Source organism: Neopelma chrysocephalum, unplaced genomic scaffold (genome assembly GCF_003984885.1).
Source record: "Neopelma chrysocephalum unplaced genomic scaffold, ASM398488v2 Primary Assembly neopelma1_24, whole genome shotgun sequence".
Taxonomy (NCBI): Eukaryota; Metazoa; Chordata; class Aves; order Passeriformes; family Pipridae; genus Neopelma; species Neopelma chrysocephalum.
This window is the reverse complement of record NW_020897693.1, coordinates 30,215,136-30,230,455: the sequence shown is the minus strand read 5'-3', so window position 1 is coordinate 30,230,455 and position 15,320 is coordinate 30,215,136. Positions and strand designations below refer to the sequence as shown.

The 15,320-nt window shown below is 35.0% G+C and overlaps 1 protein-coding gene across 15 annotated transcripts in view; it reads right to left on the bottom strand.

Moving 5' to 3' along the window:
- Nucleotides 1-15,320, bottom strand: part of AKAP6 (A-kinase anchoring protein 6) — a 274,653-nt gene that overhangs the window by 79,097 nt on the left and 180,236 nt on the right. For all 15 annotated transcript variants that reach the window (XM_027670361.1, XM_027670334.1, XM_027670330.1 and 12 more), the window contains 2 exons: nt 11,009-11,157; nt 5,121-5,241 (listed from right to left, as the gene is read on the bottom strand). In XM_027670361.1, the coding sequence (XP_027526162.1) occupies nt 5,121-5,241; nt 11,009-11,157 (270 nt within the window). The remainder of the gene's footprint in view (nt 1-5,120; nt 5,242-11,008; nt 11,158-15,320) is intronic.

Sequence of the window (15,320 nt, the reverse complement as noted above, 5' to 3'; positions counted from 1 at the left end):
CCAGTACAGGAGAATTACGGGCAAGAGAAACATATAACTGTTATGTGTTAGATTAATTTGCAGAACACTTGGGATTTTATTGCCAAGTAGTCAAATTGTTCCAAGTTGTTCCGGAAGGTTGTTATTAATAGTATGTTTTCTGAGGAAAGTTCTGTCTACTTTTGGAACTGCATTTCTGTTGCCAAGGAAACTCCTTGAAGCACAGCATTCTAGGAGCACACTGCTGCTTTTGTTTGCCAGTATCCTATTCATATCATCTAAGTAAGCACTTTACATACTTTAGACTCCAGTTTCAAATGTTGAAGTTTTTATGTATTTATATTACTGCGTTAAAAATAGTTTATGCTTCTTTTTAAACTCAGAGTCTCTTGCAAGATTATTTTAACAGTTGCATTAAAGAGCATTTTTTTGTGTTTTTTTTTCTTTTTCACAAGTTTGCAATGAATTAGTTTTAATTTGAATAATAGCTCCATAGGTTATAGCACTAGTCCTTAAGTGTTAATTATCTTTTCACTCTGAAATTAATGTAGTCATTTCCTACTGACTCCTCTACACCATTATTGAAGTGCTGAGGAAAACATGTCATTGAGTTCTGAGCCAGAACTGTTGTTGTGATTAATCCTGGTCACATGGCCAATCTCTGCCAAAAGGAGATCACTGAAAAAAGGTGACAAAGACAGTGATTTCCTGTCAGCAAAGAGTACGACAGGGCTGTCTAGAAGTGATGCAAATGAGGGAAACTTTCACCACGGTTTGTTTGATCCACTCCGGGCCCCAGCACACTGAGCCAGGGAGAAAGGCACAATGGAGCAGCAGCACACCCAGAGGAGGAAATTAACTGCACCTTCCGAGCAGGGATAGAGCTTCCAGCCGGGAAGCAAAAACTGCTGGGAGATTTTTTTCCCCCAACTTTTTTTGAAATGTATCCTTAGTTTTTGATGTGCATTTTTGTGTTATTTAATACATTGGACTGCTTCCCTTTGATGAAAGAGTGCAGCAGCTAACCTGTTCAAAAGCTGTACCAACTAAATGTTTTCAAAATTTTTGCACTTTACATAAGGACCTTTTTCCATCTATCATGACTATTGTTGCTGAAGACTTACTAGTACATAACTTTCAGCTTATACAGTTTGTGTTAAAACCACCATACATTGCTTGTAATGTGGCAGAAAAAAAATATTTCTTTTATTTGCTATTTTCAAATGTTTAGTTAATTCTATTCTGAGCATACTAACAATTTTAACAATCATATTTTATTTATTTAAATGGGGTTTTAATCTAACACAATTAAGTTTTGCAATTAATCCTCTGAGGAAAATTGAAAGAATTATCATTAACTTTTCTGCCTAGTATACTCATTTCTAATCTCCACAGTTCCAGTAAATACTGATTTGCTTCATTTTTGAACATTCAAGTTAAAGAGTTACTCAAGTTCTCACTAAAGGGCTAATTAGCAGAGTTTAAATTCTTTGGGTTTGATCCTCCAGTAACAGCATATGAATACAGTTGAAATCAATGCAAGTTTTGTGTACTTAGAGCTTATGAGATCAGGCTCACATGCAGTAGATTAAAATGAAATAAACATGATACATTTGCCATTAAACTGAGCTATTACAGAAGTACAAAGAAGCAAGAGTCGAAAAACATGGAAATGTTCCTTTTAGTTTCTTCTTAGTTAATAGTTAAAGCATTAGAGAACAAATAAACTCGAATAAATTCATTCCGTGACTGCCATTTTTTCAAACACTAGCCGATTTTCAAAATCATTAGGTAGTTTAGGACTGTAAAGTAGAAATCATTTAGGACTATGCTGTCTTTTTTTTAAATTTTTGCACTGAAATCTAGGAAATCTAGAGAAATTAATACACATGTATTCAGCATTACAAAAAGTTGTGGCTGTGCTGTTCCTATTGTATTTAGGGCAAAAGAAAACCTAGTTAAAGAGAGATAATAAGGATCCTAGTAAAAAAAACTATGAAGTTCCTGGAATATTATAGAATAAAATTAAGCTGAGAGTTGACTTAAATGCATATGGACTCTGAAAATAGAGTACTGTGAAAAATACTCTAACCGTGAAAATACATTTCATTTTCCCATATACAATTTTAGCATTTATATATGGTGTTATGCTGCTTTAATGTATGCTTTTCCCTTTTGAATTACCTGTTTTATCATTGCTCCTTCCCATTCATAGGCTCCTTAGGGGCAATGATTACTGTTGGTAATAGTGATACCACAGTAGGTTCCCTGGCAGAGACAGCTTGCTGAGCTGGCTCTGAGCAGCAATTACTTTTCACCTCAGGAAGTGAGAAGAGAGATCCGTGGGTTTAGGAGAATCCACCAAAATGAAGAGAGTGCAATTAGCAGGTTCACATTTGAAGTTGTAATTGATAAAGAAAAGGAAGACCTGTATTTTCATAACACCCCACTCCTTATTGAGGAATTCTGACAATAATAGCTGCCTGGATTTCTCTGTACTGTCATCTCTCCCTACAGAGCAGAACGACTGTGCTCTCTGGGAAGTGCAGGCAGTGCTCATGCCTCTGAGCTGTGAGCAATAGACCATCCACGACTCTGTAAAAAAGCCCCGAAATAAAACAGGTGTCACCATTGATTAGAAGAGAGGTTTACTAGGCTAGTTTTATAAAACGATTAATACTGGTTATGAGGGCATGATTCATTGTTACACGAATCTCTGAAATTAAAGATGATAAAGACCTAGTGATTTATCTGATCTTTCCTTTGCTAGAGCAGAATTGTTCCTTCAATTGCATTTGCTAATGTTGTCTTTTGTCTACTTTTAAATGTCTGACATTATGGGGCTTTCAACACTTCTTCAGGAGGTGGTTCATTTTGGGGAGTGCCTGGGGGGTGTTGTTTTTTGGAAAGACTGATCATTCTTAATGCAACGCACTTAAGATTTTTACGTTACCTGAAAATACTCCTTAGTGATCTCAGACAAACTCGACATTTCTACTTAAGTCTTCTACTCAATCCTTAACAATTTGCTTGCTGTTTTTACTAGAAGGGTATATGCAGCGAATATTCACCACAGGAGGGCAAGGAGTCTGTTCCCACCCTTCTTCAAGTGGTTTTGCAGTGACAAAGTACCAGATAGGTAGTTTTGAGATAGAGGCTCAAATCTGGTACAGTGCCAGATGACCTTATGATGGAAATTGCAGGACAAATAAGCTGCCTGTGCTTTGGAATCAGTGCTGGTTCATCTGTGCTGCTCAGCCTGCAGACTCAGCTACTCTAGCTCACACAAAGTTTCTGCTTTTACAAGTGTCGTACATATCATAATACAGATTTTCATAATATTAAGAAATTATTACTTCTTATTTTGCATATACAATACTCCCCATTTTGCCACCATACTGTACTGCATACATTAATAAATTATTTCTCTCTATTACTCTTCTCATCATGCATTATTATCGTTGCCTTACTATCTATAATTCTTCTTAATGGTTACATTTGGATATGAGAAAGAGAAGTAACACCTAAAATACTTGGGCTGGCTGCTTAAGCTTTGTTCCTTTTGGTATTGATGGATGAATTTTTGCCTTAATATTTTTGTTTACTGATTTATTTATTTTTTTAGTATGGGACTAAAACTAGTTGTTAAATTAAGCATGGTACAAGCTGGCCTTATATAGACTGGCACTACGAAAAAACCTTATTTTAGGTTCACAAGGAACTTTTTACCCATTTCTGACATTTTTTATTTCTGAGCCCAGCCAAGGCCAGGATTGTTAATGCATGATTAGGTCTGATGAAGCACTTAGAAAGTTAGGAAAAAGACATTAGCAAAAATAAGAAATAATTGCCAAAGCAAGAAATGGAGGCTAGTGAATTAAACTCACTTGCAAGCTAAAATAGTTAGGATCTGAACTATATTTACACTTATAAACATATTTTAACTCAGGTGACAACCCTTTCTCACTGGGTATTTTAAATAAAAGTGTCAAAATAAGAAAGAATAAAATTCAAGAAGACCATCAAGAAATTAGGATGCCAAAGCAAGAAAAAATATATTATATTTAAGAAATTATCAAATCATGCAATCATAGAAGAAAGAAAACAACTTCTATTTGACCTTGAATGTACCATTTATTTGATAAGAAATAAAAATAAGCTAGAGGGTAGTTGTTTCTTGTCATTATAGTGTTGCTGATTCTTTGGTTAGTTATTAATTTTATTTTTTATGATTCACAATCTGCTCTTTGAAATATGCCATATGCTCAAAGCAATTCAAGGATGACAACTGTCAGAATTACTCCAATAAAAATTGCCTAAATGAGGAAGATTTACTGCAGCCTGATATTTCTGTCGAAAGCCCCTCCTTTCTTTCCTCCACCACCCCTCAGCCCGTAGACTACCGCTTCTCAGACACACAGTGAAGCCTGAATCAATTTTAGGATCAAATCACACGTTTTGAGGAAGTTCTTAAAAGTACTGTCTATCTTAAAGAAGTGATAAAGCTTCTGGGTTAAGGTTGCTATAGCAAATAAGAGAAACCATGTGTGTGTGTGTGTGTTTTCTGTATGTTAGAATTAGACCCTATAAGTTCACCCTGCAAGTTCATAATCATGTTCTTCAAATCACAACCAAGTGTGAAGAGTTACCATGACAATGTCTACTTTATGTATAACTAATAAAAATTAAATTGGAAGAGTCCTGTATCCTGGCAGCAGCAAACCAAAATCAAGGCAAATGTCTTTCTTTCCAGATGAGGTCTGAAAGGTGGATAAAAATCCGGCTGAAAGCTCCAATCAAAACACATTTTGTTAAATGTTCCCATTTCATTTTTTCCTTCATTTTGTTTCACTCTATTTATTAATGCAGTTTCATTTATTTCTATTCATCTTGAAGACAAATCTTTGTCCTTCTATAGAATTACACCAAATAGAATGTGATAAAGGGAACTTTCTTGCAATTATGATGTCGGTGCAGCCTGTCAGCGCACAGGGGATGGAAATGAGGTTGGGGACAGGGAAGGGAATTCTAATAGACACCATGATACATACAATGAACGCAGCGATATCCTGTGAGAGAAAGACTTGTCAAGCTAATCAGATCTTCTATAGCTAGGTAAAGGCAGTTATGGTAGCGCTAACCTTGTAAAGATGCTGCTGCTGCTCCTCTGACATCATCAGGTCATGGCTGTCCATCACAATGGATTCCATGTCAATCAGCCAATCCCAGAGCTCCTGGTATTCTGAATCAAAGTCCAAAAGGCTGTAGATAAGGAACAAAATGTATTATGCATAAATACTGTGTAGTTGTTAAAATCTTGTATTAGAATAATATATTCTTGAAAACTCATGATGTTCCAAGTTATATTTCTAAAGAGACATTCTGTATTTATACAGAGTGGATAAAAATGAAAACTGAAATCCAATTTAAGCCAGTGCTATGACCTAAATTCAGTGGCTGATGCCAAATCCTGACAATTGTTGGCATACTGCATTTGCTTCAAAAATTTCGAAATACAAATCCCCCATAGATGCTGTTTAACGGTTTTATATTGCTGATTTTATATTGAGCTAATTTTGCAGCAATTGTCTTGATATAATTCATATGAAAATATTATTTACATTTAAAAATTACTAAATTCATTCAGCCATCCCTCTGCTGTCTATCTGCCTATGTCTGTAAATATCCTACATTTATTTTCATGGATGAGTAGCTAGCATTTCAACTTAACTCCTTAAGATAGGCTTGAGTGAATATGGTAAGCCAGTGAGAACTAAGGCCAGATACAGTATTAGACAGGTGTTCCCTACAGACATGTAAGAAACAAAGGTAAGGACAGGAAGTCAAAACAATGAATCCTTGAATAGCCAGCAATCATTAAAATTCAAAGGAGGATCACTACGGTTTTCAACAAAATAAATCATTAGAATAAGGAGCTTAAAAGGATTAATGTGATTCTCTATTGAAAGCCTAGTGAATAAGTAAGGCATAGATTCGTCTAAAACACTGGGATACAAGACAGACGGTATATGGTGAAAAACTGCACATCCGTCAAAAAGATACTTCTTGAAAGGGGATCTTCAAACTTACAAAATTTGAAATAGCAAAAGCTTTGCCAGTAGTATCAAAAAATTCCTATATTGACTGAAGAATAGTGCATGTTCCACTAAAGCTAATTTGTCCAATTATTACCAACTTTTTGGCAACCCCATTAAAAAAATTAGCAGTGTTTCAACAGAGAAACAATAAACATGTTTTTAATATTATTAGTACTATCACAGTTTCAGGCATTAACTAGAGTACCATATGCATGGTAATTTTGAAAGTCTGTAGATAAAGTTGTGACAAGTAGAACCGTCTTTCTGCAAGAAAGCAGGCAAGAGAGAAGAAAGCATTTGCCTTCTGTGGTATTACTTTCAATGAATTGACAACAAAGAAAGTATTGTATAATGCACAAGTGCTGATTCCTGCTTCTGAAGTAACTCTCTAGTTTAATCCACTGTACTTAGTGTACTTTTACTCAATAATTTATGAGATGCACCAACTTAAAGCTGTCTGCTGCCCTGAGAAGGTACGCAATGTTACTATAAAGAAAGAAGAGCAAGCATCAAACGACAAGTTACCATTGTTGAAATATAATGGTTTGATTTGGAGTTCAGGGCCTTTCTCCTGTATTTGACTCAGATATCATTTTGAAACTAACATAAAACTAAAGTCCATCTTGAATGGCATATTTGGCAGTGATACTGAATCTTTATCCCTTCCCCAGAAAGCAGTATAATCATTCTGCGTCTTCAGTACCTACTGCTCCTTTTCTTCCCTTCCATCTTATCCAAATTATTCAAAGTCATAAAACTGACAGGCAGTTATTAAAACATATGTTTTATGACGTAAGATGCTAGATTTCATATCATATAAATCAGTACAGATTCAGATGGACTTGGATGGTTTGTACCAATGAAATACCTAAATTAAGACATGAAGATGATGTGAAACAAAGCCTACATCCATCATTCATGACCTCTTGCCCAGAATGGGATGGGATGCCTTTGGAAACTGCATGAGGAAATGGACTTGGATTTTACTATAATAGGCAGAAGATGTGCTGGATCCAAATACCTGCTTTGTGTCTAAAGAACCACATCTTAGTTACAGTCCAAATTAGTCCATCTCTTAGTGTAATAGAATGAACCAATTCTTTAAAGAAACAGAAAAGCACTTTTTTTTGACCTTTATAAAACCTAGATAAGCACTAGAAAACAGCTGAACGTTTTGATTTCAAACTTATGTTCTAAACAAGAACTCAACCCAAAACAAAGGGTGAGACAAACAAGATTCACTGGAAAAAAACCAGGAAAGGATACAAGATACAGTGGGGAATTTTTTTTCCCCATAATTTACGTATTGTGCTTATTCTCTCCTTTTTTTCTTTTTTTCTTAAATGATGTAAAATAAAGTAATCTGGGAGCATTTTTAAGCAAACTATCTATGGCAGTTATTTGCCTGAGTCTGAAGATAGTGTAGTCAGCCTACAAAGCATCATCAATATATTTTTTAATATGAATGCAATATTTTTAATGGTTTTAAAGTATCTCCAATATATATATAAAAAGCAGCTTTGTTTCTAAAAGTAATGTCTTGCATCTGAAAGGATGAATTTAGTGACTGCTATTAAATTACTATTTGGAAGAGGATGCAAGTTACTAAGCTGTTAAAAAGATATTCAGAAAATCCAGAAATTGTAGGATCAGTGAGAGGTTAAGATTCAAATGTACCTGTCAGTATTTTTGTGATAGATTTTTATTCAGAATCTACTGTTTCTGAGCTTAGTAGATTTATTTTTTTTATTTTGCCACAGGCAGAACCAGGGAAAGCATAACTTCTGCAATACTGATATGTGTTACAGCTGCAAGAACCACAGCAAAGATCTAATTTTGGTTGATTATCCAAATCCACCAATTGCTAAAAAAGAAATAAATTAGGTCATCTGTTTATAGAAACAATAAATCCTCCATTAAAAGTACCCAAAGATTGCCAACAAAAATGCTATAATATTAGTTAAATGTCAGGTAAATACAGCTTCCTTAATATAGGTTTTTTGGTTGATAAGATAAAATCATTAGCTATGTAATAACTAAAATGACACTAAGAAGTATATTTTGTCTTGATGAACAGGGAATCAGATATGCAGAGTTGTATGTCTAATCCCTTGAACCCTAAACATATTTCTTAAAATGTGGACATCAATTTATTATTTTGAATGAAAATTCATGAGCACCTTTCTCATGAGAAAACCAGTTCGTCTGTGGCATTAATAAATAAAAAGGAATGTGAAGCTATTTTCATCAGCCTCTTTCTCTGTGTTTAACATGCACTTGCAGCTTGTAGTATTTCTTTGATGGCATAACTCACATGGCATTTAGAAGTACTGTAAACACACTGGTATGCCTACCAAAAAAATTCAGCCAGACAAAAAGTTCCATCAAGTTTCTGGCTCATAATTTTCTGGAACTCTTCTCACATGTTTTTATTAGGAAGATATAGAAGAAATTGGGGTTTTGACCTTAACAGTTTTAAAATTGCCTTATATTCTGAGCATACTTGAAGCCCCCTATAATGCATTTCTCTCAAAGCCTCATCCATGAAGGTCCAATACTAGTTGATGATAGACTCAGGATCTGGCCTTCATGTTGTGCAATGGTGCTGTAAATAATTGTATCCATATCTCCCAATAGTACCTGTACGAACTCCTCCCCGGTTTTGAGGGGATGCAATATTTCCAGCCAGATCTACTGTAACATTTGGCACCTGCTCTCAACTACTCTTGACTGCCTCTTGCTGCCCGGCTTGCTGGTGTTCTCCTGCAGTGGATATTAATTTTCTTCTCTTCCATTGTCACTTTAGCCATTTTCATGCAGATACACATAAACCCTCTGTATCGCCACTTTAACAAGATCACTGTTTTGCAGGAAATCTGGGGTTTATGCACCCACTAGCATCACCCTATTCTGCAAATACTACCCCACCTATCTGAGGTTAGCTTTTTCCTACACAAAGTCACCTCTCCCAAATCTCATACACACACACATACCCATGTCATATAAAAAATTTTTTATCTACAATATCTCTTGTTCTCCCTTTGGACACTCTTCTTTCTCCACGGTCAATCTTTGACAACAGCTAATTTTCCCACTTATGCAAATGGCCCCTTCTCTGTAGAGCTCACGGTCTCTAGCTACGTCATCCTACCGTGGAGTTTCTGTCCATGGTTTTTATGCAGTAGGGAAATTTTGTATCAAATCTATTTTCAAATAGCTGAAAGGCATTTCCACTGTGCTCGATACAGCACCTCAGATTTGTTCAACTGGAAGTTTTGCATCTGAATTCAATCTCCCCTAGTTTCTACAATGGTTGAATATGTGATACTCTAGTGGTCTGACTCCAGCCCTTTGGCCCCTGAAGTCACTGTTGAGTCTCTAAGGGCTGGGATGGCCAGAAGGGCCCAGAAAGGTGGCCACAGCACAGAAAAGGTAGGTAACACTAGCAGATGACCATTCCCAGTCCTAAGCATGTAATTACAAGTGTAAACAAGTGCATTTAAGGACCTATTTACTTATCACATATGGTACGTGGAGTTACAAACTGGATTTCTTCACGAAGCTTAAAGTTCTATATCCCCTACACTCAGGAAAATCAAAAGTCTGTTGATGTGTTACTGGCTGACATCCTCCGCAATATTCCAGCCTTAAGTCTTGTTCACATTCAATGGTGGCTGCAAAATTAGATGCTAGTTTTGAACATGTAGCCCTCAGAGCACATTTATATACATATACACACCAATTCTGAACAAATTATTTTTATGGTTGGCACTAGCTGCACCGGCGTGTTTGAGAATCTGACAGATTTCTGCATATGTAATCAAGATCTCAGTAATCCTACATAATTAGCCCACATCAATTTTTCTAAAACAGTCATCTTTCTGTATAATAAGAGGGGATGTTTACAAGGCTCATTTATCTTTACAGTCGGTAATTTAATAAAACTGTGTTTCCAAGACCTGAACATTGAGTTAACAATCAGAAAATGAAGTTCTGGAGATAAGGAACTCATGAACACCTTGGTCAATGACTTTCCTTGCATAGGAAACTGCAGGCAAAATTTACTACTGTATTTAATAGGAAACTTTTATCAGGATGAGGGTTTACCCAAACAATGAGCACTAGTTGGCTCCTTTGAACTGCTTTTGGCCTACACTATTATGATCTCACAGGTATGTTTTTTGTGTTCATTTTGGGGTGCTAACAGTTGGAAGACACTGTTTTCAAAAGCCCTTAAAGAAAAGTCTTAATCCAGAACTACAAGTTTTCTTGATTGGGAAAAAGGGAGGGCAGCAAGAAGTCATTTTAGCATATTCCAGTGATTTATTTGTCCAACATTCTTTGTTCAAAATATTAAGAAAGAGTGCTTTTATATGTACACTTAAACATATAATATATATGTGTTTACATTAACGTAAAAAAAAAAAAGACTGAAATGACCAAGTCAAGGGAAAACAGTTAAAATTAATGCTTTCTTGAAGTACAAAACTAGGATGTTTGAACTATAAGTGAATGGCTTCATATTCATATTTCCTAGCCACTAGAAGAAAAATTATAATAGAGGTCTTGCAGAGGTATGAATACACTATAAAGATTCTTTCTTGGAAGATGCTAAGAAATCAAATTGTTTAAAGCCACTGGAGGAGAAAAGTCTAAAGAAAAAAGGACACATTACATTTTTTTTAATCCAGATAATAGATTACTATTAAATAATGTTAGGTAGTCCTACGAACAAACCATAATTTGGATAAATTACCCAGAACCCATTATTTTTGCTTTCATATATGAAAAAAGCAAATATATAGAGAGTTTTTGCCTGCCTCTTGGCCTAGGAAGAAAAATCCTAGTTAACTAGAAGTAAGAAAAAGTATATCATGTAAAAAAAACCACAGATCAGTGAGAATAAAACAACAAAAAGAATAGTTCCCTACCCATTACTTCCCACTGTGTGAACTTTTGACATATCAGCAAACTCTTCCTTTCGCTTGCTACTACTGTTGTACTGCTCACTGTACAGTTTTAAGGACATCTGTTCAACAGCATCTCTTTGTGCTTCCAGATAGCATAGCTGAACCTCAGTCTAGAAAAAGAAAACAAAGAGGAGAAAAAACAAAATACAACATTTAAAAAAAATCAGAAAGAATACATTTAAAACAAATACTTTTGGACAGCAACAATTTTAACCAAATGATTCATATAATCATTTTTCTCCTTGCATGATAGTGAAAAAGGCTGAACCATTAAGTCAGAGAAAAAGTACACCATAATCCCAAATGCCAGAAATTAACTATTTAGGTTTCTATCAGAGAAACTGTTATATATTCCATGAGATGCATAGACAATCAAATCCTGCTTAAAAATATCTGGACAAGAATAAAAAAGATATTAGGAACTAAGCACTAATAGAACAGGTAGATATATAAAATTACATTTCTTACAGGCTTCAAGACTGATATTGTTGACAATTTGCCTGTGCTTCCTAATTAATGAAAGCCATATTGCTACAGGCATTTTTCTTTCAAATAGTAAGTGTAAATAAACCCAAGCAAATTGGCATTATTCACATTCTGCTTTCTGGTGCACACTGATTACTCAGCAATTTTAATTGCAACGAAAAAGGCAATAAGTGAGATGTACTGTTTTCCATTAGACGCTGTGTCTGGTCAGAATGTTGAATAATATTTGACATTATAACTGATTGAATAGACACTTTATTTATTGCAGCTGTGGTAATCAGTATGCTTCTGAGGCTCAGAGAACCAGATGATACAAGGATAAAATCTGCTGTTTGCCACACTTGCCCCTAGGAATAGTACAAACAACAGAGGGTAGAGTAAGTTCAAAAGCACTTTGTGACCAATATGCTATTGTTTTCTTTTAATATACTTCATCAAAAGAAAAAAGCATTACAAATTCTGACAATGCTTCAAAACTGCAGTGTAACTACATACTTTTATTTCCATTAGGAATGGAATGCCTGCTTAACTATTTGGTGCTATGGCAAGAAAATGCGACTCTCCTGTATTTTCTGCTGTGGGAAGCCAGGAATTGAAAAGTTTGTTTGTCTGCTGACAGCTTGACAGTTGCCAATCAACAGCAGCCATAAAGAGAAAGTAGTGAAATGTCTAGAGAGAAGAAGGGTAATCTGCAAAATGTAGGAAAAGTGCAACCAAGTGAAGGGAAACAGGCACTGAAGAATGTCAGTAGGGAAAGTCTGAAGGAAAGCTGGAATGTCTTTATAAACCAGCAGTTTCCTATATTTGGTTATGCCTTGCCTTGGTGCAATTTTTGCTGAGTAATAATGGAGGCCATTTAGAAATTCAATTTCCTTTTAAAATTTCTCATTCAAACATTTATAGTTTTCTCTTTCAGGTGCTTCTTACAGTGAGATTAGTTATGTTTTTCAGTAAACCCCAAAATGTTTTTGAGAAATTAAAAACCCAAACAAACAAAACAAAAAAACAGAAAATACAGAAATTATTAGTAATTTTCAAAGGAGGTAAAAGATAAAAATTCCAGTTAATCCATGCAGGTCTTTAAGTGTGTAAATAAATATAATTCAACGCTTTCATATATACTTTAAAATAGTGGAAAATTAAACCACAATGAAGAAACATTACCTGAATAGAAGATTAACTAGCTGGATCTGTCCAGTTAGAGTACAATGTTAAGGTCTGAGAAAGCGATAAGACTTTTCTGCCTTCTCAGAAACTGTAATTAAAACTGCTGTTTATATAACTCAGAAATGACCAAAGGCAGCAAATAAACAAACATCATCACCTTCCTGTTTCCCTTACACCCCCACATCCATTTTCCTCTGAGTTGATAAACAGTTCATTTCTACAGTATACAGGGGGTCCTGAACAAATTTCTTTTTTCTTTTTTTTGGAAGGATTCTTCATCAGTAAGAATAGTCTTCCAGCTGAGTATTTTGTATTGTCCACATAAGGCTATTAATTTGTTCTTTTGATGTATTCTTCCCAATGAGTTATCCACTCATTGTTTTTATTTTAGTTATAGTTGACATGATACATTCAGTCTAAAGCACTGTTGTCAGTGACCAGTAAATTTCTAAAACAATTAGATCTAGAAACTAAAATCTGTGACTGTTTTAAGCCTAGAGAGGAAATCTTGTGGAAAACGTGAAGTAAAATATTTCCCCAATTTTCAGGGTGGGTTTGTAAATCAAGAAAAGTAATTCTTGCTTTTTCTACAGGTTTTGGGTGGGGTTTAGGTTGGGGGTTTGGTGTTTTTTTGGCTGTTGTTGAAATTTTGTAGACAACCTCCCACCCCAGTACTCCAAAAAGAGGGAATTCACATGTAGCCTAAACTCTGGAATATCACACATATGAATTAAAATTCAGCTCTGAACTATAAGAACACATGTTATTTCTCAAATAGCACAACTATCCCAATAATTGAGATTTTGTTTTCTTGCCTTTTCTTATTTGCCTCCCTATAATTTCCTCTATATTTTAAAATAAGAAATTGGAAAAATAAAGGCAGCAGCTTTTCTCAGATCTCTCATTCTCTGTTCACTTGCAAAAATATTTGTAAATAGGCAAATCAATAATGTATACAGAAAACAGGAGAAGAAAAAGAAAGATGAAATAGAATACTGGGGGAAAGGAAAAACAGGATGGAAAGAGTATGTAAATATAGGAAGAAGAATGAATAATAATCCACTATTTCTTCCTCACAAATATAAGGCCCTCCTGTACTAAGGATTATAAACTCCATCAACATCATACTCTACGAATCCTGAATACAACCCAGTTCTTGTACATCAGAAATATGATCCCTCCATAAATCAACTATTTTTGTTTTTAAACCCAATTTCTGTCTTCAGTATTTGTGAACAATTACAGCAACTCAAACTCAGACAGCATAGAGTTTCAGATGGATCTCTCCGATTTCTTTTCTGTATGTATTCATCCATCTCACTGTAGTACTTAAGCATTTTTTGGTCCCTGTTATACTGATATCAACTGCAAATCCAAAGAGGCTTTGAAGACCTTGAGTAGGTATTGATCAGTTTAAGTCTCAAAAAAGTACATTCTGCAGAAGCTGACCTAACAGGTACAAGGCACAATATAGAAAATAGTACACAGTACAGATACATAATAAATCTACTGCAGTTTATTTTCAATTTAAAATCTTTACTGGTAATGAAGGACTAGTTTTGCAGTATTCTGGGAGAATAAAGTAGAAACTTTATTAATTGCTAATCAAATATAGAAAAGCTACTTGTTTTATCCTACATTAAATGCGCATTTTCAGATTGCCCTACATATGCTTTCTTATTACTTAACTTTTAAGAACTTAATCTCTGTCACAAACACACCTCTATGGACATGGATATCTAGCAAATCCTGAGAAAGTCTACTGGGATAGGTGTCATCCCAAATAGAGGTAATGGGAATTGGGTGAGAGGCAATCATTAACTTACTCTTACTGCCCCATCCCAGAAGTGGAATTCAGTTCCTTCTTTTTTTTTTTTTCAGAGGATGTAGCACATCAGAATACATGAAAAATTGAACATGGAAAAAAATGCCAAGAAATGATACTCAGCAATTGTTTTCCACTTCATGGTCCTCTTCTAAGTGGCCATTTTTGCAATAAAAAGGCAATAAAGATGGTGGTGATGGTCCTCTTACACACTTGTACAGATTCTCTACCTACCAGGATGGAGTGAGTTTAAAATATTCTGTTTAAAATATTCAAGTGACAAAATGTTCTCATTTTCCTGAACTTGCAGGGTCCAATCTCTGAACAAGACTATGAAAAACCAGTAGTCTCTGCAGGAAAACAGTGAAAAAAATCTAGACTAGTGCCAAATATTCAGTTCTGGTAATTGATTAAAAATGGTAAATAATTTCAAGGCTATTGTTAGAAATCCCATTTTCTAAAAAACAAGACCTTATAAATAAACTGAGAGAGCCTGGGGTGCAGAATCTGTTCCTTAAGACTAGCTTTGCATGACAACATAGAATGTCCTTTACTATACAGATCACTACATAACACAAAGGGGTAATCAGTGACAATACAAATCAATGAAAATACATTGCATTTCTTGTTAGACCTACATGTTGGAATGACCTTATTCTGAAGTGGAGAAAGACAAGACAAGGGATAATGGCTGTTACTGCGGGAGGAAGGAGATTGAAAGGTTATATTGTATATAGAGTGTGAAATGAGAGACTTGAAACTTACACCAATGTAAATTGGAGATAGGAACTCAGA